This window comes from Vicia villosa, linkage group LG6 (assembly GCF_029867415.1).
Source record: "Vicia villosa cultivar HV-30 ecotype Madison, WI linkage group LG6, Vvil1.0, whole genome shotgun sequence".
Lineage (NCBI taxonomy): Eukaryota > Viridiplantae > Streptophyta > Magnoliopsida > Fabales > Fabaceae > Vicia > Vicia villosa.
In genome coordinates, this window is record NC_081185.1 from 9,650,458 (window position 1) to 9,673,831 (window position 23,374).

General features: G+C 34.1%; 2 protein-coding genes across 2 annotated transcripts; both read left to right on the top strand.

Annotated features, from left to right (window-relative positions):
- Positions 1-8,435: 8,435 nt before the first annotated feature.
- Positions 8,436-11,970, top strand: LOC131611210 (microtubule-destabilizing protein 60-like). The gene is made up of 8 exons (XM_058883302.1): positions 8,436-9,242; positions 10,185-10,221; positions 10,316-10,414; positions 10,507-10,626; positions 10,769-10,867; positions 11,095-11,154; positions 11,248-11,342; positions 11,425-11,970. Exons 1-8 carry the CDS (start codon positions 8,536-8,538, stop codon positions 11,534-11,536), a joined length of 1,329 nt encoding a protein of 442 aa, XP_058739285.1. The 5' UTR covers positions 8,436-8,535; the 3' UTR covers positions 11,537-11,970.
- Positions 11,971-18,287: 6,317 nt separating this feature from the next.
- Positions 18,288-21,965, top strand: LOC131608870 (biotin carboxyl carrier protein of acetyl-CoA carboxylase, chloroplastic-like). The gene is made up of 7 exons (XM_058880453.1): positions 18,288-18,720; positions 19,561-19,614; positions 19,736-19,911; positions 20,415-20,730; positions 20,885-20,956; positions 21,376-21,441; positions 21,644-21,965. The coding sequence occupies exons 1-7, from the start codon at positions 18,562-18,564 to the stop codon at positions 21,665-21,667; spliced, it is 867 nt and encodes a 288-aa protein (XP_058736436.1). The 5' UTR covers positions 18,288-18,561; the 3' UTR covers positions 21,668-21,965.
- The last annotated feature ends 1,409 nt before the right edge of the window (positions 21,966-23,374 follow it).

The following is a 23,374-nucleotide window of genomic DNA, read 5'->3' on the forward strand; positions in this document are numbered from 1 at the left end:
TTTACCAAACAGAGTCTAAGTATAAAAATACTATGCTGAATAATTTTTTTCTCTTTTACTTTTTAAACATTCATATTAGAAAGTATTTTTCTTGTATATATCCTAACATGTAGGAGACAAATTAAAATATCCAGAATATCATCATAAGTAGGAATTATTGGAGAAGATCGGTTTCATGTGCCTTTAGGTGTTGACCAAAGCACCATGATTAAACTGCCTTTCTAATGAAAGCAGATGTGCAAACTTCAAAACTACGAATTAACTTTGCTTCAAATGTTAGAAATTGAATACTATATATATTGAGTGCATTTTAAGCTAAAATGAAAAGAAACATTTAACAATTTCAATAACTATAAGTTGAAAAGAAAAACCCTTAATAATCAATGGTCATGATAAGTCACTATTGATCTCACATGTGCAAGTTCAAGTCCAACAAGAAAAACATTTTTAAATAAATTAATTTTTTGTCTTTATTTTTTTGTTATCTTTTTCTATGACATGACAAAAATGTGCTTATATTTTTCTTGGTGCAAAAAAACAAAGTGTTTATATACAAAATAGATACACAATCATTCCTAAAAATCATTTCAATATATTAAGTTAAGGGTTTTCTTTTTAATATCACTTTAATATATTTTGCTCTTATTTTTTAATTTTTTTTTACTAAATTGTAATTGAAGTTTATTTTCTCAATTTCTATTATTGTTAAATTTCACTATGTCTTGACTCTTGATTTAATCATTCGGGCAGAAAAAAATATGTTTTCTTCAAATTTATTTATATTTGGAGGGGGATATCATTTTACCTTTTAATTCATATATCCATAAAAAGAAACTCTATGTTAATACAAAAACTCAAACCAACACTAAGATGAAATTGAGATATTCTTTTTCTGCTATATGATCAAGGGACTAAATGGTTTAATTGAGAGTTAAAGAAATTGGTCTTTATTCGGGATTTAGAGTAAGATCGTTTTATTTTATGGTATCTCATCTTTAGTATGCAAATGATACATTTTTTGTGGTGGCTCCTACTCTTGAAAATCTTTGGAGTATTAAAGTGATTCTAAGAGGGTTTGAGTTGGTTTTGAGGCTTTAAGTTAATTTTTTAAGAGTAATCTTATAGAAGTTAATTTTTTAAGAGTAATCTTATAGAAGTTAATGTGTACATTGTTTTTCTAACCTCAACAATAGGTATCTTATGAGATTGAAACTCTCCCCTTTTAGTACTTTAGTTTGTCAATAAGGGCTAATCATAGGTTGAGATCTACTTGAGACCCTTTAATTAATTTGTTGACTAAAAGGTTCAATTCTTGGAAGCACACATTTTTTAGTTTAGGAGGTAAGGTGGTCCTTCTTAGTTTTGTGCTTAAAGTTATTCTCACACCCTTCTCGTCCTCCCTAAAGATGTTTGCCAAAGTTTGAAAGGAACATGTTAGGTTAAAGATTTTTTTTATATGGTGCGGTGAAAGGGGAAGTTAAGATCTCCTAGATTAAATGGGATAACTCGTGTAAGCCTAAGAAAGAAGGGGATATGAGTCAAGGATCTCCTATTGGAAAATCTACCCCTTTAGGATAAGTGGATGCAGAGGCTACTCATAGGTGCTTCTAGCCTTTGGTGTAGTATGTTCTTGTAGCTAGGTGTGATGTTTCAGTTCTTTCGTCTGTTTGAGGGGGGGAGGATATTGAGGTTTTGAACAATTTCTACTTTATGGAAAAATATTGTATCTTTTCTTGGGTCAAAAAAAGATGCTTCCTTTGATTGGTTTGCTGATGGTATCCTTGGGAAAGTAAGGTCGGGTCTCCATACTTTCATTTGAAAAGGTTCTTAGTTTAAATCTATCCCTTTTATGGTTAAGTTTCCTAGTTTTTTTCTAACTCCATCCAACCTAAAATGTTGATGGGAGAGATTCGGCGAGTGGAAAATGTGGTTCTCATTTGGAATCTTAGGTGGAGAAGAACCTTGTTTCTTAGAGAGTTTTCTATGTGTGAAAATTTTCTCTCTTTTCTCAGAGGTATTACTATCTCTCTCTCTCTCTCTCTCTCTCTCTCTCTCTCTCACACACACACACACACACACACACACACACACACACACACACACACACAAGATAGAGAAACGTGGATTTGAAAGTATTATAAATAAGGTTTATTCTCTGTTGTCAATGTCTATCGTGTTCAGTTTGATGGCTTCTCACCGTCATTTTGGCACAAAATTTTATTCTTCCCCTCATCTTGATCAGTTGGGCTCCTCTTAAAATGGCAGTCATCTCTTGACAGCTTTTTCAAGATAGATTCCCTTCTAGACAGAATCTGGCTAAAATGGGGGTGATTAGTGATCCTAAAGGTATTTCTTGTCCTTTCTATGAGGATTCGGTTCAGACAGTTTCCCATCTTTTGTCACTTGTGAGTTAGCTTTATTAATGTGGTATATCATCTTCAAGTGGATGGGTTGGTAGGTGGTTCTTCTTGGTGACCATATGCTTCTTTTTTAGTATTTCTTCTCTTTGGGTGGTAGGGCATGTTGGGAAAATAACAAACATAGAGAAAAAAGAGGAACAAAATAACAACACAAGAACATAACATGGAAACTCCAAAATTGGAGAAAAAACCACGGTCGTTATCAATAGATTACTAGAGAATAACACTATGTGAAAATTGTTACAATGCATAATATACCCTCAAATGCCCGAGACCCTCAGTACATCCACACCCTCCAAAACAAATATTTAACTATATCTCACAACACTCTAATACAAGAGTATAAGAGAACAAAGAAAGTCAATTACAAGACTCTAACACAAGAGCATAAGAGAACAAAGAAAGTCAAATACAAGCTTAAAGTGCTTTTGACTGGTGCATCTTATAAAGAAAAACTTGAATTCTATATATAGCCTTGAATTCTCTCTTCCATCATTAAACTAAGCGATGTGGGACTTAGAAAAACTTTAATCTTATATATAATTTTGGACTCCCTCTTTCTTCACAAAACTAAACGACGTGGGACTTCTTTAAAATGTACATTTTCAACCAATCTTAACAGGGCCAAGTCTAGGGGTGGTTTTGTTATGATATGACACAATTTAGTTTGAGTAATTTAAAAAGCCTATAATGACATTATCTTTAATGAAGTTACAAAAATTATGGAATAAGTGGATGATAAGAGTATTTTATTCATTTGGAAGTAGTTTCTAGGTAGATCATGAGTGAACTCATACACACACTATGATTGGCTTGAGAACCTTATCTTCTTCATTGACCTATAGTAGCTCAAGTGTTCGTCTCATTTCTGAAGTAAGTGTTGGTATGGACACCTTTTTATTTGGTGTATTTTCTACTCTCTTTTAATAGTTTCTTTTGTTGAATTTTATTTATTTGTATTCTTGGTAATCTCTTAGTCACTTCTAATTCTTTAGAATTATTTGTATTTTAATGGTTTCAATTTTTTTAATATTAATATATTTCTCTATAAATAATGAAATTGAGATAGTTGTGAATTATTTGTGTGTGCATGACCACTTAACTTAAGGCTTTTTACATCATAATTTAGTTTGTGATGGATATTTTGGTAAAATAAGAAAAAAAATATATTCTAAGCCTTATAAATCAAAGAAGTCGTACGAAATTAAAGGCAGAAGAAACTTTTTCCTCACTCTACATGATTTTTTATGTACATATATTTAAAAACCTATATATTTATGTGTCAGCCCAAAGTAAACTTTTAAATGTATAATTTTTTTTAAAGTATAAAATATGACGTGATCAAAGGTAGCTCAAATTAAATGGGGGTGGGGATGGGTAGGGGTAGTGGCAATAACATTTTGTTAATAAAATGAATGCATAGGTTGTGTGATCGGTCCAAACCTTAGATGTAATTGCAGCCAGTTGCAATTGAGAGTTACTTTTACATAATGAGACGAAATCAATTTCATCTAAGTATTGGTTGGAAGAGAAAAAAAATACTATCAACCAATCAGGAGTTTGTATTCAACTAAATCATATTTTTAATTTAAAATACTAATATAACATGGAAGAATGTTATAATTCTATTGGATGATGGCGTAAAATTAGTTTACACTTACATTGAACTACCTTTAACCTCTTGGTTAGAATACTTGCATCCATAAAGAGTTATTTTATTCATTTATTATATGATTTGAAATGTAAAATCATATAAAAGTAAATTAAAATTGGAAAATGAAATCAATTTTGACTGAACCTCAATAATTTTTGTTGTTACTTCTCTTACCCTTAACTCTTTATTTTTTTATTATTATTTTTTTGTATGCTAATTTATTAAAATGTTTTCAAAATATTTTTAAACTCTAAAATATATAATTGTAAAAGTTTTTCAAACTACCGTTTTTCTGAAACACACAATTCACCCTCTCTTGTGTGGAGTCACGTGTCCAACAACTCATCCTCTTCAGCTCAAGATAGGATGGTACTATACGATTAAGCGATTACCACTGCGCTTAAAGCAATTGCTGTTAGTGAGTGCACAACTTTATTTCCGTATAGTATGAGCCTTCAGGGAATGCGCCTAAAGCGAGGTTTGCAAGCTCCCTCTAGGCTCCATGGGTTGAGATGTTACACCCATTCGAATCCCTAAGGGTGACGCTGGATTTATTTATCCAACAATCTTCCCCTAATGTCAGTCGGGGGATTCGAACCCATGACCATGCTCTGATATCACTTGTAGGATCAAGCTCTTACCATTGCGCTAAAAACAATTGGTGTTAGTGAGGGTGCAACTTTATTTCTGTATAGTATGAACCCTCAGGGTTGCACCTAAAGCGAGGTTTACAAGCTCTCTATATGCGCCATGGGTTGGGATGTTAAGTCCATTCGAATCTCTAAGGGCGACACTGGATTTATTTATCCAACTGGTACCTATCTTGGTGACTTGGAAGTCCAGGGGCCTAATTTGGACCTTCTTTAGATTCTCTGTGGGAGTGAGCCTTTCATTATCGACAATTTTTAAGGTTAAGATGAATATCTTGCACTTTACTAGAACCACAACACCTTGATAGTCGAAAACCCCTTCTATACTTTTAATGTGTTCATTGAGTTTAATTTTTTTATTGTCATTTTTTCCATTTAATTGTTTTTCCTTAAAATTTGGGGATCAAGAAGCTTCATATGTGGATGGTAAATCGACCTCTAGTTAAGGACTTACGCTTATATGTCATTGGTTAAAAAAACACTTATATGCCATCATTTATGGCAGCTTTTGATAAACTGTGCTATTTTTTATTGTGTCATGGAGAACTTGATCGTCTAGAGGTTTAATTTATTCTTGATTTAGGTCGATGGGGGTAAAGTATCAATCACTGCGATATGACATGCAAAATGAGAAATGGACTTTGAAAATCCCACTAGGTCTCTAATTTGGTGGTCAGTTAGGAACCTATTATCCTCGTTCTCCATTCACTCAATAAAGATATTTTGATTAATATAATCCATGCTTAAATTTATAGTTGTATCATTAGGTCTTGAATCGATAATTCACTATTGATCATCAACACTAAGCTATTGTTTTGAGGTCGACTTGCTAGTTTAGAAGACAAATTATCCATTGTAACACCCCATGATTTCAGTTTATTAATTTAATTAAGATTTAAATTAAATAATTGGAATTTAGTATTTTAATCGGAAAATGATGGAATAAAGGCTATTGGGCTTATGGTGTGATGTTAGTAAAAGAGGGGTGCTAATTAGTTAGGCCTTTTACTAAGTTGTGATATATTATTTTTATTTTATTTTCATAAAATAAGGAAAAGGAACCATTTTAGGGAAAAAGGAAGAACACGTGAAAAGAGCAAGAGAGGAGAAAGAGGCAAGAACGTGAAACCGGAAGGAGAGCATTCAAGAGATTCATCGAGGTAAGGGGGGACTCTTCCTTTTAGTATCTCTTATGTGATCTTATGTGATAGGTAGATTGATGTATGGTTTGGTTCAATTAGATATTGGGATTGTTAGGTTAGGGTGTTATAATTGGATTGAATTGATGATAATTGTGTGAACTAATTGGTTAATAATGAGTTTGGATGATGTTTTATGGTGTATAAATGAATGTATGATGATTATATGCCTGTATGTGATGTCTGGATTCGTTTTTGGGTGAAAAGGATGTGAAATCGCAGGGTCTATCGCAGACTTGGGGTTTGCTGAAATCGCAGGTCCGCTGAGCGGAGGGGGGTCCGCTGAGCGGAGGTCCCAACGTAGTTCGCTCCTGTTTGACGTCGCTTGAGATCCGCTGAGCGGGGGTTGGAAGGGTTTCGCTTCTGCCTTGCTCCGCTGAGCGAACCTTGCTGTGTGTGAATTTTTCCAAACTTCAAAATAACGTATCTTTTGATCCGTGTATCATTTCTTAGTGCCGTTTTGGGCGTTGTGCAAGTAATTAAATGTTTTATATGATGAATGATGAATATTGGTATTAGCCGACTTTATTTCTTTAAAAACTCGAGTTAATTACTTGATAAGAATTGAACATTGTGTGCATATGAGATAGGTGTGACAATGTGTTTGATGTGATGATGAATTGGTTGTGATTTGTTATTATGATTGTGATGGATGTATGACTATTTGAATGATGTTGAAAACATGTACATACTTATTCGGTGATGTGGTGTTGAGATGAGTTGTTCATCGTGATTCGGTGTGTTTTAAGTATGTTATATGTGTTTCATTCATTCATATGCATTGATGTTGGATCCCGGTGATGTTTGGATCGTTGGTGGACATATTTCCCATTGTGTGGAAATTGTGTCGGTGGACCGTATCTCGATGAGGCGTAGATCAGTTAGGTGGATTGATTCCACGGTTTATTGGTACCACATGCATAGTGTCAGTTGTGTCATATGCATTTTTGTCATAACATGATTGTATGGATTTCCGTGTTATGTGTTATAGTCTATTATTGTGTGAATTAATGAATAATAGATGTGAATCTGAATATGTATAATTGGGTGAAGGGTATATTATGTATAATCTGAATATGCATAATATTTACTAATTGAGAATGAGACTCACCCTTACATGTTGTCATTTTCAGATTGAGGAGTAGCGGCATTAGTTCTTGGTGAGGATGACTCGTAGAGTTTATCCGTTTATGTCGGGCCGTGTCGGTCATGCTCTGATCTGTAACACTGGGGAACGATAGTTATAGAGTTTTTATGAAATTATCCATTTTATTTGGTGTTGAATTATGATTCCATTTGGTTGTATTTGATGATGTTTAGTATTCCGCTGTGATAAACATGATTATGTTTTGGTGAACCGTTTCCTAATGAAGCATGACTTTGACCTTAGTTGATTTAATTATTTTGAATAATTGTGGCACCCTTGTGCATATGTTTTTACTCTGATTAATCATTAAAATTGTCGCGGGGTTTAGAAGGGTGTTACATCCATCACCCCATCGACATGGTGAATGTTGTCTTTAATTTTCTTATTTCTAGGAAATATTGAGATATAAAATTTGGATTTTTTCTAGGAGAATGGAAACCTCAAGCATTTATGTAGAGCGCCATGGATCGAGCGAAATTGTCAAGTTCGATCGAGATGAATGACTTCTAAAGATTTTGAATGAACCAACAGACATGTTGGATTGATTATAAGCTCAAATTAATATCTACAAATATTCTCACACATGATTTATTAAACAAAGAAAAAGTTAGAGGCGTCTTTTAAGAAATTATGTATCTTTTAGTAGAGATGACCTTTGAAATTTTTGCTTTACACCATGTTGAATGTAAGAATAAAGACTCATTTGTAAGTTGTTGTATGATGGATTAGACTCAACACAATAATATTATCATTATAGTAGAGATGGGGAGAAAATTTCCTTATTTAAAATCCAAAAGAAATATGAGTTCAGTTGAAAAACACCAATAAAATCTAAAATGTGTACGGAAAAGCAAATGTATACTGGAAAACAATATTTTGTGAAAAACAATTTTTATACGAAATATCTTTTTTATTAGGTGGTAAAATTAATATAAATTTTAGGAAAAAATTATTTTCTCAAAGATCAAAAAATATTTAATTTTTGAAATAGAATGTCAAAACCATTTTATACGGAGATTAAAAATAGCATATTATCAGTGTAAAATAGTTTTACATAATCATTCAATAAGAATTTATTATTAAACTATATCATATAACTAATTTAAAAATATCAGAATGTGATTTAACAGAATACAAGATCGTCATTGATTGACATAATATTTGATAGTTTAATTAAGTTAATTAATTTCTTATTTTAATTTTATCAAAGGGCCTTTTAATCGGGCCTTTAATACATCCTTGATTCAATAATCAAATCCATAACAAATAAACATTTCATTTACAAAAAGAAAGAAAAAAAAATACAGAAAACTAAACTCATAATCCAACGGTCAAAAGATGCAAATAATGCCCCCAGTTAAACTAGCCGTTACAGACACGAGCCTCTTTCTCAACTATAACACTGAAATTTCCATTTTCTTCCTCAATTTTCTTTCTCATCGCACCACCATTTTCACCGGCGACAATGTCTTCCATCACCGCCGGCACAACCACTCCACGTTCATGTAGATCCAAACCTCAACCAACTCCCAAACACACCGAGAATCTAAACCCTAATGTTTCACCTTCTCCCAAAAAGGTTCCGAAGCAGCCTAGAAACCCTAATTCCCCGCAAACGAAAATCCGGCAGAGGAAGTTCATAGTAGCGAAGAAGAAACCTAAGGACGACGGTGGTTTGGGTTCGAGTTCGACTGTGGCGCATTGTAATTGTAAAGAGAAGAAGTGTGTTTGTGTTGCTTACCGGAATCTGAGAAAGTCTCAGGAGGATTTCTTCAAGAATCTGAATCGCGACGATGATAACGAAGAAGAAGAGGAAAAAGTGAATGATGAAATTGAGAGTGGTTTTGTTGAAAAACAAGAAGGAGGAGATGGTGTTGGAGGTTTGAACTTTGTGAAGAGAAGTAGGGAGAGATTGAGGGAAGAGGTGAGGGAGAGTGTTGCGCAGATTGGATCCGGGAAGGTTATGAATTTGGTTCAGGCTTTTGAGAAGCTTTTATTTGAACCGAATTCGGATTCCAAGGATGAGAATGGAAAACAGGTGAAGGAAGATGGAGAGAATGCTAGGGTTTCTGGTTCTTTGTTTTGTGCTGAAGATTTGATTTTGACATGTCGAAATCTTGGACTGGATCCGAATGCTTCTGTTTGTTCTTCTTTGGATGGCTCGCGCGGAAGGTTTGATTCTGCTTAATCTAAGTGTTAATTTTGATTGAATACCATTTTTTTATTGATTAGTTTTTTAACTGTTTATCTTGGGCTATTGGATTGCAAATTGAATACAAACAAGCTAGCTTATAATTTAATAGGAGTGTATAAACTATGAAACACAGATATCGGAAACACGACACCGGTAATAATTTGAAAAAAAATGAATATATTAAACTAATCACAAGTGTCGATTTCGATGTCTGACACCGACCCAAACACATTTTTTTCCTGAGGTGTTGGTGCTACATAGGTTATCAATTATGTTAATCAATTGTCATAAAGTGTGAGTGGAAGGATCATCATCATGCCTAAGTATTTTCTGGTAGGGAGAAAGCAACCGTGGATAAATGGAAGTATTGGTTAAGTGTTTATTTTTGAGTAGTTTTGTAAGAAAATCATTTTTATTAAGGGCTATTTTGATTGCAATTGACTATCAATTAGGTTTTGTTTAGTTTTGGCTGAAAATTTCAAGTGCAATACAAAATCAGTTTTGATTAGTTTTGATAGTAATCAGTTGTTTGCCTATCAATTAGTGAGTGCTAGGATCATCATGCTTTAGTGTCTTGTTTTAGGAAGAGCAACCGTGAAAGGATTGGTTCTACTTAATCAATTGTTTAGTTTTGAGTAATTTTCTTAGAAAATCATTTTTATTAAGGGCTATTTTGGTTACTAGGTTTTATTTAGTTTTGATTAGTTTTGACTAGTTTTTTTTCATGTACTATTTTGATTCCAACTGAAAATCAATTAAGTTTTGATTAGTTACCGCAGCAAGATCTTAATTTTTAAAGAGCTATTTGATTGCAGTTGAATTCAAACTTAGTTTTCATTGCAACTGAATACAAAGATATATTAGAAGTTATGAGTACTATTTTGTGATTAACTTTGTTATTAACCTTTTACAAGTTGCAGTTTGACTTCTAAAGGGGGGAGAGGTAGCAGGAGAAATGTGAGTGATTCCATCACCAACAATGCAGAGTAATTAATGATATACTATAACCAATCAATCAAGAGTTTTGAAGTTTTAATTGAATGAATTGCAGAGCTTAGAATCAACCACCAGCACTCTTGGGGGAAGGAGAAGGTTGAGAAAGAAGCTTCCAAAAGTCACCCGTCCAGAACCATTTAAGCTTCGAACTGATGTAATTTCATCACAATTGATTGACATTATTCTGCATTGTTGTTTGCCCAAAGGCTTGGGATTATGACATATTTTTATGGTATATTTATGTAGCAAAGAGGAAAGATTAAAGAAGAGGAGTTTGAACAAAAGGTGCAACAGATGAAGACAGAAGAAGAGAAGCAAAGGATTCCTGTTGCACAAGGTCTTCCTTGGACAACCGATGAACCCGAGGTAAGGCTGTTTTGCTATTTAATAAAAGTACGTTGTTTAAGTGCTGATGACTATGCATTATAATTACATGGCACATATATATGGTTCTTTGTTGCTGTAATTATATGAAGTATTTAGCCTTCTTTTGGTGCTATTGTAACAGTGTTTGGCAAAACCTCCTGTCAAAGAAATTACGATACCTGTTGACCTGAAGCTTCATACTGATATGCGGGCATTGGGTCGTGCCGAGTTTGATGAACAGGTATGCATTTTCTCTTCCTTTTCTCCTCATTGTTGTACTTTTTCAAGACCGTGTAGTGCCTTGTTTTTTCTTGATTTCTCACAGCTATTTGCCTATTATGGCGCCCCATGGATAATTTTAGCTACTGAATTTTCATAGACTTGTGTATAGTGGATTTCTCTTCATGTATGGAAGACGTGGGTTGTTGGAAATAGAAACAAAATTTGACGAATGTTGAAATTATGCAGGTGGCAGAAAAGTTGCTCTTTATAGAACAATATAAATTGGAAAGGGAGAGGCAACAGAAAGTATGCACGCTACTACTATTCATACATTCATGTTTCTATGTTTCCTTTCAATAAATGCTGATGTTTTTTCTGTGCTATGTTCCACTACAAAAGTTGGAAGAAGAAGAAGAAATCAAAAGGTTGCGAAAAGAACTTGTTCCTAAAGCACAACCTATGCCATATTTCGACCGACCCTTTATCCCAAGGAGGTGAGAATTGATCTTCTAACATGATTAACAATTAGTTGCATTTGTTTTGGAGCCTTATTAGATTTTTCTTCTGAATAAAAAGGTCGGCAAAGTGTCCTACTCTACCTAAAACACCGAAGTTTCATAAGAAGGTGAAGTGCAGCGCATCATCATCATCATGGAGTGACATGAACTCCACCTCCGGCCTCAACTAAGCCTCCTTCTTACATCATGTAGGGAAGAATGTTCTTTTCATTCCTTTCTCCGAATAAGAACTTATTTACTTAGCAACCAATTTAGTTGCAGAGGCTTTTGCTTTCGGTACAGTGTTTAAAAAAGCTTGAGCAAATGATACCATCTTCTGAGAGTTATCGATTCAATTGATCAAATTAATTGCAGGAATCAAATTTTGTGTATATGTATCCATCTAAAAATGACTTCTAATATTTGTTTTACAAAATAATTGCAAACTTTCAGTGTAAACAACTATAGTCTTATTTATTTTGCTTCAATGATCGAAGGTGGTAAAACATGATGTGACAATTTGAGGTTTTTGTTACATTAATGTGCTGTCATGTTGAAAAGTAGCAAGAAAGACTTGAACTTTTTAAAAGTGAAAAACTTGAACTTTTATTTAACTTATTATTTTTGGTTCCAAAAGAAATATGATTCTTACGTCACAAGAAAAAGGTTCGTGTATATCTTATGCCATCAGAGAAATACTACTTGTAATTTATTGCACATGTATCCTCTTACTATTGTATTATTTACATTTACAAAACTTTTTTATTTATTTTTAATATTAGTTACATTACAAGTTACACAAGGCACGGTATAGTTTTTTTTTTTCTATGCAAAACTTATATTAATAGAAAGAGTACAATGAATACTCAACCATACAAGAGAAAAGAACTACAATGAGTATAACTATATTTTTTTTTTAAATGGAAAACTTATATTAATAGAAAGAGTACAATGGATACTCAACCATACAAGAGAAAAGAACTACAATGAATGTCAATTGAATCAAAGCTTAAAGCAGAAAGAATAAGTTAATGATTCACTAGATAATCCAAAAAGATTTGAGCACCAATCAGTCCAAACTAAAACATCTACACCTTTGGTTTTGGCAGTAAACTAGTCCAAGCCAACACTTTAGCTCTATCAACCACATCAACAACCCGCACAACCGTTTGTTGAAAGACAACCTCATTTCTACTTAATCAAATAGTTTAAGAACCGCAAGCTAAATCAAGAGACGATTGCTCTTATGCACCAAGCTAAATCAAGAGACGATAGCCTCCTACCTTTGAGCAAAAAACTAAAGTTGCTGAAATTAGTACCAAAAGCATCCTACTCGTATTGAAATGGTAGTTTCATCCACTTGTCAATCTGCTCCCAAACCTGAAAAGCCAGAAAATAGTCGAAGAAGAGATAGGGAATAGTTTCTAAATTAATAAAACATATGGGGCAACCAAGAGAGTTAGATCCGCGGATGATCCCCCAAAAAGGCAAAGCTTCTCGAGTAGGTAACATGTTCAACAAAAATCTCTACCCAAAAACTAGAATTTTGCTAGGCACATTTGTTGTCTAAAGCAAACCTCCATCAAAGAAACTTTGTGCTTCTTATGAACTGCTCTTGCAAAGATTAGAAGGAACAACCTGCAAAAAGAATAAAAACCAAGTCATTTGTTTCTCCAGAATTCAACAGAGGAACCATTGCCAATTTTGCACGAAATATTGTTTGTGAGAGTACACCTGCTCATCTTCTTTCTTCATTTATCACCTATTTTCTTCTCATAGTTCATTTTCTTACAATTTTAAGTTTTCTATTTATAGTTTTTTGGTTTTGTTTTGATTTGAGTTTTAAACTAGTATTAATATTAAATATGACTAGAATTCATCATTTTCTATTTATATATTTTTTGTTTCGATTTGAGTTAGAAATTCAGTAAAATATTTAAAATATAAATTTGAACTGATTTTAAAGTGGGTTAAAATGGGTGGATTGGTGTGACCGTCTAAGAATGAAGATGATGACCATATTTTTTATTGAAAAAAATACGAAGATTGCATGTTTCAATGAGTGCTTGTTTCATCTTTCTCCGATTTAAATCACCCTATGTATCAATTGAACCAATGGATAGTTGCTCCCTCCATGCTCAAGTTTTCTAAACTCACATTCACTCTTTAGATGTTCCCTGAACTTCAAAGTAGGTTTATATGCGTGTAACCCACCCCATTGGGTTAGTTTTGTCAAAGGACAACAATGTTACCTTCTTCACGACCATTCTATACTCAATTAATGATTCTTTGAACACATGTTTTTCATTACTTCTCGATGGTCTTGATTCCATCATCTTAGTAAACTCAGTCATCATCTTCTCTAAAAACTCCTTTATCATGGACTTTCAAAATTCCATAAGCTTATGTTGCACATAATTCTTTATTGCCATACTTCTTGCTTCCATTACATCCATTCTATTCTCTATCTTTTGTGGTATGAGAAGAAAAAATCACTAGCACTTATTGAAAATCCGACAGGTCGTATTAATGATAGAACTCCTCAAATAAAAGTACGTAATGTGTATTATTTGCTTAAAGAAATGAGGTCGTACTAATGATAAAACTCCTCAAATAAAAGTCAGTAATGTGTATTATTTGCTTAAAGAATTGTGATAAAAGCTCTACAAACAGTTAAAGTTCTAGAGCAAAAGCTCATCTAAAGAATGATTCTCATAACAGATAATGTACAAAATTACATAATGAATTCCATTACTCTATTATCCATGTTTCATAGTTGCTTTTGCATCCTAGAGTTTATGTTTTATTGCTTGTCATTTATATTTGGTTTTATTTTTTATCGTTATTGAGTCTCCTCACATGATTGCGCATCTTAGGGTCGAATTCTTTATCTATTTTACGTATGCATAAATCAAACTGTTTGATTATATTCTTAGCAATATGCTTCTAGTCAAATTGTTGAATTTTCTAATCAAGAACCACATTTGAGAATGGTTCAAATCATGTCAAGTTTGGATTCATAATAACACTTCGTGTTTTGCAAAAATTAAGTGTCTAGAAGTGTGATTTGAATTGCAACACCCCAAATTCTAGATTAACTATTTAATTAATTTAGCATGAATATATGGATCATTGTGAAGCATTTGGTATAAATGATGTTTTGAGTGAGTTTTGCGAAATATTTGAGATACACGATATTTAGATGAAAATATGATGGTTTATGATAATCCGTGATGTTGAGGGATTTTAGAATAATTTAAAATAACTAGAATAATTAAGTAGAATGATTTTAAGTAGTAAAATAGAATAATATTGGTGTTAGAGATGATAAGGGTAGTATGGTAATTCTAATAGGTTAAGTGAGGACAAGGATGCAAAGACCTATTAGGGATCCAACGGTTAGAAGAGGTAAAATACATAAGGATCGAGGGTTTTGGTTTTTCAAAACGATCGTGAAAATAGAAGCATAGAAAGAACAAAGAGAAGAGAAGAGAGCACAACCTTGAACAAGGGAATTTACCGGTTGAAGTTTTAGAATCACCAAACGAGGTAAGGGTGGGGTTCTAACCTTATAAAGGGTTGTATAATGGTGGGGAAAGGTAGGAATTAAGTTTTATGAATTGTATGCTATGTTTTCTATTCTTTTTTTTTTTATGAATCTTTTGAGGTTTCTTGATTTTGATGTTGTTGATACAAATTGAATGAAATCGATGGTTGTTATGTGTTATGATCGATGTATGATGATGGTACTCATAATTTGAGGTTTGATCTTGCAATATTTCATGAAGTTTGGGTTTTTGGAATTGGAATAAAAAGGTTTCTGCACTGCTACTGTGTTAAAATCGTAAAAATTGTTTTTCACAGCAAGCAATCGATTGCAGCAGAGGAGTAATCGATTGCACTGTCAATTTTTAGTGAAATTTGCTTATGTTTCAGTAAGCAATCAATTGTTGTGGGGATGCAATCGATTGCACTATGTTAAAATTATGAAATTTGGCCTCTGGAACAGGGTGCAATCGATTGCTCACTGTTTGGTAGCATTTTTTAAAAACTTTGAAATTGCACAGCATTTGCCTCGGGTGTCCGTTTGACGCGTCGTTTTGACCGTTAGAAAGCTAAAATCATTTTCTAAACTAAGAAAACCAGTTTGACAATAACTTAGTATTTTATGGGTGGGGGCATAATCTATGTGATTGTGATATATATATATATATATATATATTACTTGAATAGTTGTGATTGTAATGACATGGTGATTAAATGATGTACGAAGATGAGTTGCAGGTTATTTCCATATCACAACTAGTTGTTGTTAGCCGAATTGGCAGTGATGCGATTATTATTTGTGTTGCATTGTTATGTTGTCACATTTAGATGTTGCATACTTTGCATTTGATGATGACGATGACGTGGCCTAGATTGACAAAGTGACGTGAGCTTTGACTCGATTATGCCCAAAATTGGCAAAGTGATGTGGGTTGGTGCCCTGGGTACCACATGCATACTAGGAAGTTGGTCGCATTGCATTATCATGACTATTAATATTGATTTGCTGATTGTGATTCTTGATGTGAATGTATATATGACGGTATGTTGTAATGATTTATGATGAAACGAATGAATGAGATAACATAAAGTATGATCTTGTGAACTTGTATTTCGATCTGCTCATTATTATACTTTCGTTTATAATGTTATAATATCTCACCCCTTCTGTTTGAATGTTACCTTTATATTGGTAACATGCAGATAATCTGGAGTAGCTTGAAGTGACGTTTATCTAAGGAATCGCCTTGCTTTGCGTAATTGGGTCGGTGTCTCTCTGATACGTAACACTTGGGGGTTTCGCGTTTGTTTTGTTGTTTTGGGAGTGAAACTTTATAAAACTCCATTGCTGAATTTTCTATTAGTACCTATGTTGTTATTTGGTTTTTAAGACGACATCGTCAATTATGTTTTAAGTGTGATGCTAAAAATTTATGAATGATTCGTACTATTATTTCCCGCAACGATTAAAAGAAAAGAATTTCAGACATGATGAGTTTGTGTTATGTGTTGAGTATCTACTTTATGAGCTTTTGTGTAATTATGAAGGTGGCATCTTGATGTTTTTGAAATTATGTTTTGTTTTCTATTAATTTCCTATATATTTTCGTGGGGCGATTTAGGGTGTTACATGAATCACAAACTACATGACTCGAATAATATTTTATGCAAAAATTAGGAATTTGATTCTGCCAGTTTGATTCGAATACAAGATTTTGTGGGAAGTATCAAATCACAAGCTCTGACAGATTTTGTGGCAGAACTCAACTCGCCCGTAGACGTGGAGACACCTATAGAATGAGTGATATCTGTAGATGACGCCTCCAACGTAAAAAGAAGTGGTGCGGAAATAACCCTAGAAGAACTTGGCAATATACTAATTAAGCAAACAGTAAAATTAGAGTTCATCGCCAGCAACAACCAGGTAGAGTATAAGGCTCTCATTGTTGGAATGATCCTCGCCTTTAAGATGAAGGCCTTTAGACTGAGGGCTAAAAGTGATTCCCAGCTGGTTGCCAACCAAGTCTCTAGGAGTACCAAACCAAGGAGCCACAATTGATAAAATATCTACAAAAGATACATAATTTATCCACCATTTCACCTCTTTTAAAATAGAGCACGTCCCCCACGAGCAAAACTTCTGAGCAGACTTCCTCCTGTAGAAATTAACACATTGAAGACAACGAGGTTCAATAGAAAATTTGTACAGGAGACTCTCGCCTCCCCCAACATTGAGGCGGACAAGGTGTACTCCTTGGAAGTTAGCCCAATATTTAGCTGGATGTCGCCTATACTGCGTTATCTACAATCGAACAAACTTCCACTAGACTAGGGAGGTGCAAAAATGATTCATAAACAGGCTTGTAAGTACAACACCCTCTCTGGGAAACTTTACAAATGGGGAGGGCCTCCCCCATGGTGTGATGCCTAGGCGAGCACGAATTGCCTTGGTACTTGTAGAGGTACACAAGGGAGCTTACAAGAATCACATTAGCGCATAAAACCCCTCGCCCACAAGCTGTTGAGGGACTTAGACTCCCCAAGCTAATTAAAATTTCGCCCGAAGGACTTAGACCTCTCAAGCTGATAGAAGCTTCATCTAAGAAAACATGTCCTTAAGAATTCTAGGTTCTTGAGATACTCCCTTGAGTCCGGATCTAAAAAACAGTTCGTCCTATATCAAACGACCTTATGCTTGAGGGACTATGTAGTATATTTGTAGGAGCTCACCCAGGATGATGTGTAAAGGATGCCTAAGGAGACGCGGCGATAACATATCGCCCAAAGGGAGGTATCACCTAACCCTGTCGTGTGAAACATGAGAAAAGACGTTGTTGGGACAAAGAGAAGTCAATATCATTAATTTACCCACAACCTCCTTGAAAAATAGGGATTCAACGGTCTACTATTGACTGATTGGACGATCACCCTTCCCGAGAGAACCCTAGGCCCTAAATACCTCTATAAATACACCCCCTTATGACTTATCCAGATCACACCCCTCACACGCTTATACCTAAGCATATCGTCCATCTACAAAGTCTCTCACCTCACGTGAGCATGACTCCTAAAACCTTTGTAAAACACCATCGTACATAGTTTATCACCGTCGTGAACAAACCTAACCACCATACATCGTAATATACCTAAAAAAATCTCATAGTCCCCCATATCCTCATAGGAGTAACATTCACTTTAAGATTTTATATTGGTACTATTTTACCAGTATAAAATCTATCCTTTTACCAATTAGAATTACCATGCTTAAGAATTTTTATTAAGTCATTAACCAATATTTCCTTAAGAATTTTTATTAAGTCATTAACCAAAAATTCTTGTTTTAATTTATGTTATTGGGAGAAACATAAAAAAATGCAATAACCCAAAATTTATAGTTCCAAGTTAGTTGAACTTAAAACCTACGATGTTGATGTTTCCTTCTCATTGTTATCATCGAAGCCACATTGTCAAAACCCTCTCCTGTTCTTCTACAATGTTCCATTCCTTCTTCGTATCCTCCACCATCTTCTAAACACCACCATTCCCAAAACCATCTTCGATCCAATCGCCACCCGAAACCCTTATATTCAACCGACCCATTTCACCAATTTCACCAATTCAACTTCCGAATCAATCAAAATCGGTTTTTGATTCGTGGGGTTGGTTCAAAATGTCGTCTTTCACCACTATCCCTTGTCCCAAATGTCTCACTTTTCATCATTTGGGTTTGAGTTCTCAGAGCCTTTCAGGACGGAATGTGCAGGTGGGGTTCAAGAAGTGTCAGTCGTTTGGATCTGTGAGCTGTGATTTGGTGACAAATGGGATTCAGGTTTGTGTTTTTGGAATCTAATTTTGTGAATCTTAGATTTTGAAGTTTGGATTTTTAATGTTAGTTAGTTTTTTTTTTTTGCCTGTTTTGGAATTTGGATGGTGATTGATGATGATGATGTCATTGCATGTGATTGATTGGTTCTTGTTTGTGGTTGTATGTATGATGTTTGAGATATTCATTTTTTGAAGATTCGAAATTGATTGAACCTTTGATTTGATACCTAATTTATCACTCTCTTCTATTTGATTAAACCTCCAAATGATTGAAATTTTAAACTTTTCTCAATCTAGCAAGTTGGTTCTAAACTGTCCCTTTCTCGTTTTCTCAAAGTAATTGAGATTAGTAATAATTTAAAGACTATTTAATAAATTTCTATAGTTTAGGGACTAGATTGCAATTTTACTTCTTAATTTTTGTCTGAATTCAAGCTTATTGGCTGAATATATTTTTGGTTATGAAGCACGGACACCGGATACACAGCAGACACTCACACGCCGGTTTAGAATCACAAGTGTCATTGTCGGTTTCGGACATCGACACTGACAAGGACACACCTTTTTCAGAGGTGTCAATGTTATAGAAATTTTTGGTGCCGTGTTCTTAAAGTATTTCCTGCTTAGCATAAATTTGTACTAACAGGAAATCCCTATTTTTATGTGTTGAGTTTTATAGTCCTTTATTTTTTATGTGTCGATATGCTATTCATTACAAAATATTCTTAATTAGAGGCAACAGTGCCGTTTGGTCTTGGAATATTAAACTTGTCTCAGACTTTTTGCAACTATATTTTTCTTCCTGATTATTTATTTGTTTCATTGTTATTGTTTTGTCCTACAGTGCCTCGAAAGGAAGCAAACTTCTGTCTGGAAGTCTCAAGCACATCCTAATGAGGTTAGTTTTCATTTAGTTTTACTTTGAGCGAAAAATCATCATCATCCCTAACCCTGCTTATCCCAATGATATATATTTTTTTTATTAACCGTAACCGTATACACTTCTCTGTATGTTGTAGGCCGCTACTATTGAAAATTCTTCAAATTCTGCACCTGCATTGGTCAATGAACCTAAAGATCTTGCTTTACCAAAGGAGGAAGATAACCATAATGGAAAACCCTCCGGTCCAACCACTCCTACAGATGAAGAATCTTCAGTTTTCACATTTATGAATCAAGTTTCAGAGCTTATTAAGTAAGACTAATGTTTATGTTTGGCTTTTGACTTTAGAATTGATTCTAGCCCCAAAATCAGATTTACCTAAAAGCTAATATTTCTAGCTTTCGTGGTGACCAAGGTTTTAAAAAACGGTCATTTACTGAAAAAATGTTATCAGAAGGCGCCGATACTGATACCGTTATTCACCGTTTTTATGGTGAAAAAGAAATTGTGGTTAATTCACACTGCGACGATATCAATCAGTATCGCAACATCTGTACCGACTGAAATCGCGAAAGCCTTTAGGCGACTGCAATGTGAATGCGGCCGTTATTTAAAACCTTGGTGGTGACATAGAATCAATTCTCAAAGGCTATTTCGATCCGAACTATCCAAAATAAATTAATATAATCACTTTTTTCGCGAATGTATCCAAACTTAACTTATACTAAAGCTATTGTATACTGCACACACAAGTAGTCACACACATTAGGATATGAAACATTTGTTTGTAAATTGTATCATAATTTCACGTGCAGACTTGTGGATTCGAGAGATATTGTGGAGCTGGAACTTAAGCAAGCTGGGTATGAGCTCATGATAAAGAAAAAGGAAGCTTTGCAGCCTCCACCCGTGTCACAACAATCGTTTTCCTATCCGGCATATCCTTCTCATTATGCACCACCACCGCCACCACCATCTGTTGCTACTTCTGCTCCTGCAAGTGCTCCACCTGCAAAACCAGTTGCGGCCTTGCTTTCGAAAAGTAGTGCATCATCTCATCCACCCTTTAAATGTCCAATGGCAGGAACTTTCTATCGATGTCCTGCGCCTGGTGCACCACCATTTGTCAAGGTATGTAGTTACGATCTTTTTTGAACAAATCGTTATTATGTGTTGCATTATTTAATACAAAATATTGTCAAATAGCGGTTATGGCTGTGCTTGCTATATCACTGTTTTGCAGCGGAATTTGATGAAAACGCTATTTTCCTTGTCGATGTTTCAGGTGGGAGATAAAGTGCAGAAAGGGCAGGTTATTTGTATTATTGAGGCTATGAAACTGATGAATGAAATTGAAGTATGTGTATTCTCCTTTTTTACAATAGTTCTGCAATGCACCGCGCACGCCGTTTTTATTTTGCATTGTTATATCGTTTTTATTCTAATGCAAACACACCGCACTTTTTATTCTGGACGTGGAGAGTTGATTCTGACATGTTTGGTTGTTCTCATATATAACTGATTATTCTTTTTAGGATTGATTCTACTTAAAGCTATAATTTGTAATGAAGACTAAACGTGAATTTTACACTGAAATTTACTGTTCAACTCAATTATTAAAGAAATTATCGAAACATAAATCACTTTTAGCCAAAATCAATTTTATAGAATCGTTTCACTTAAAATCATTTTTCCTCACCGCGCTGAATCAAACATATGCTTCATCGTTAGGAAAAAAAAATTCTAATTACTTGGTTCTCATTCATTGCTTTGCAGGCTGATCAAACAGGAACTATAGTTGAGATTCTGGTAGAAGACGCGAAGCCAGTCAGCGTAGGCCTGGTACTTTCTCTCTCTCTGACACGCTCACGCGCATGCATGCATGCATGCATGTTCTTCTAAATAGAAGCTACAACACCATAGCATAGCGAAACACGAACAGAACACTATTTTCTGCTGTTGTTGACAATAATGCCACAACATTTACACACTTTTGTTTCATTTGTCTAACTGAAACACTAATTCACACTTGTGTTTCATGCAGCCTCTTTTTGCAATTGCACCATGATGAGTACCAGAAGAAGGGACTTTTTACATCGTTAGTTCTTGCATAAACATAGCACAAGACTGTGATAATGGCGTGGAATTTTTATTATTCAGATACGTTTATTGAGCGATAATATCTGTTCGAGTTTAGAAAATCATTATATTTATTTAAAAATAGCGACAGTTCAAGACATAAATGCCATGGCATATCAGAAGGAGTGTTAGAGTTTGTAGTTCTAAACAGTTTTAATAATATTTTCTTGTGAAAGAGTTTTACGATAATTGTGTCGAAGTTTTATGCATTTGATTTTATTCTGGTATGATCGATCTTCTGTCCTTGTTTTAAAATAACTTATTTCAGTATATTTAGTGGGGAGATTTTACGAGATGTGTGAATTATGGTGCTAACTCTGCCTCCATAAACTTGCAGCTCAAGAATGAGGTGAAAGTCTAATAAACCATTTTTGCATGTTTTTGTGAAATGTCATTGGAGACATGTCCTTGTTGCTTAAACCAAATGATGAGTTGGATCATGAATGCGACACTTCATTTATTTGTATTGGTAAGAATCGTTGGATCATGCTAGATCTTTGACCCTAATGATAGCCGTGTTGAACTAAAGTTGGTTTGAAGAACGATGATATCGATTTTTAGTTTTGACGATAATAATCTATAAGAGAACACTTTTTTTTTTAGATGCATCTTTGGACACTCGTTTAAATACGTGCTAGAAGTTCTTCACTTTCTTCACTTAATCAAACTCTCAAAAATTCATTTTACCGAATTTTCTCAAACTCTCTCAAACCACATTCAAGTAACATCAAATATCATCAATCAACATCAAACAATAACAAGCAATTTTAAGACACTATTTGTAAGTTTTTTTCCCTTCATTGAGTGTGTATACATGTGTAGAAGTTGATGTTTAGGATACGAAATAGAAACAAATGTCATCAAGCAATTTTAAGACACTATTTGTAAGTTTTTTTCCCTTCATTGAGTTTGTGTATACATGTGTAGAAGTTGATGTTTAGGATACGAAATAAAAACAAATGTCATCTATAATTGTAGATATTTATGCCTAAAGTAGCTAATCTAGTGAATATTTCTACCTATAATTTTTCATCACATTTATCATAAGTTCCACTTGCTGCTGGATTCCTCAAAACAACAAACTTATATCTTGTTGCGAAAACGATGTCAAGAACAGAGTATAATAGAGAACACTATGAGAAACAAAAAGAACAACAAGGAATTGGTTATAACTGATATTCTTTACTTTCTCTTTTAATCAAGATTACAAGTGTTACAAAAATAACAAATAACCCTCTCACCCTAAATTAGGATTTGCCGTATACAATGATGAAAGACTAGTATGCTATTTATAATAAATCTAACATACTAAACTAATGGATTTTTTTCACAAATACCCATTACAAGCTAACTTAAACAATTGAACATTACAAACAGACCGAATTCGAAATACTAACAACCCTAGCATTTCGACACCCACATACAAGAACACACTTCAATTACAGTATGTAGGTCTTCGACAGCAGCATGCAAACAAACTTCTATCTCATGCATATTCTCTGTCGAACCGGAAGCTACCCTTCGACATAATAGAGTTCGATCCAATTCTCACAAATCTCCACCTTGAAACTAACTATATAGTATCAAGGACCAAACTAGCTTTCTTCATGCAGCTTTATCAATTGCATACAGTGGA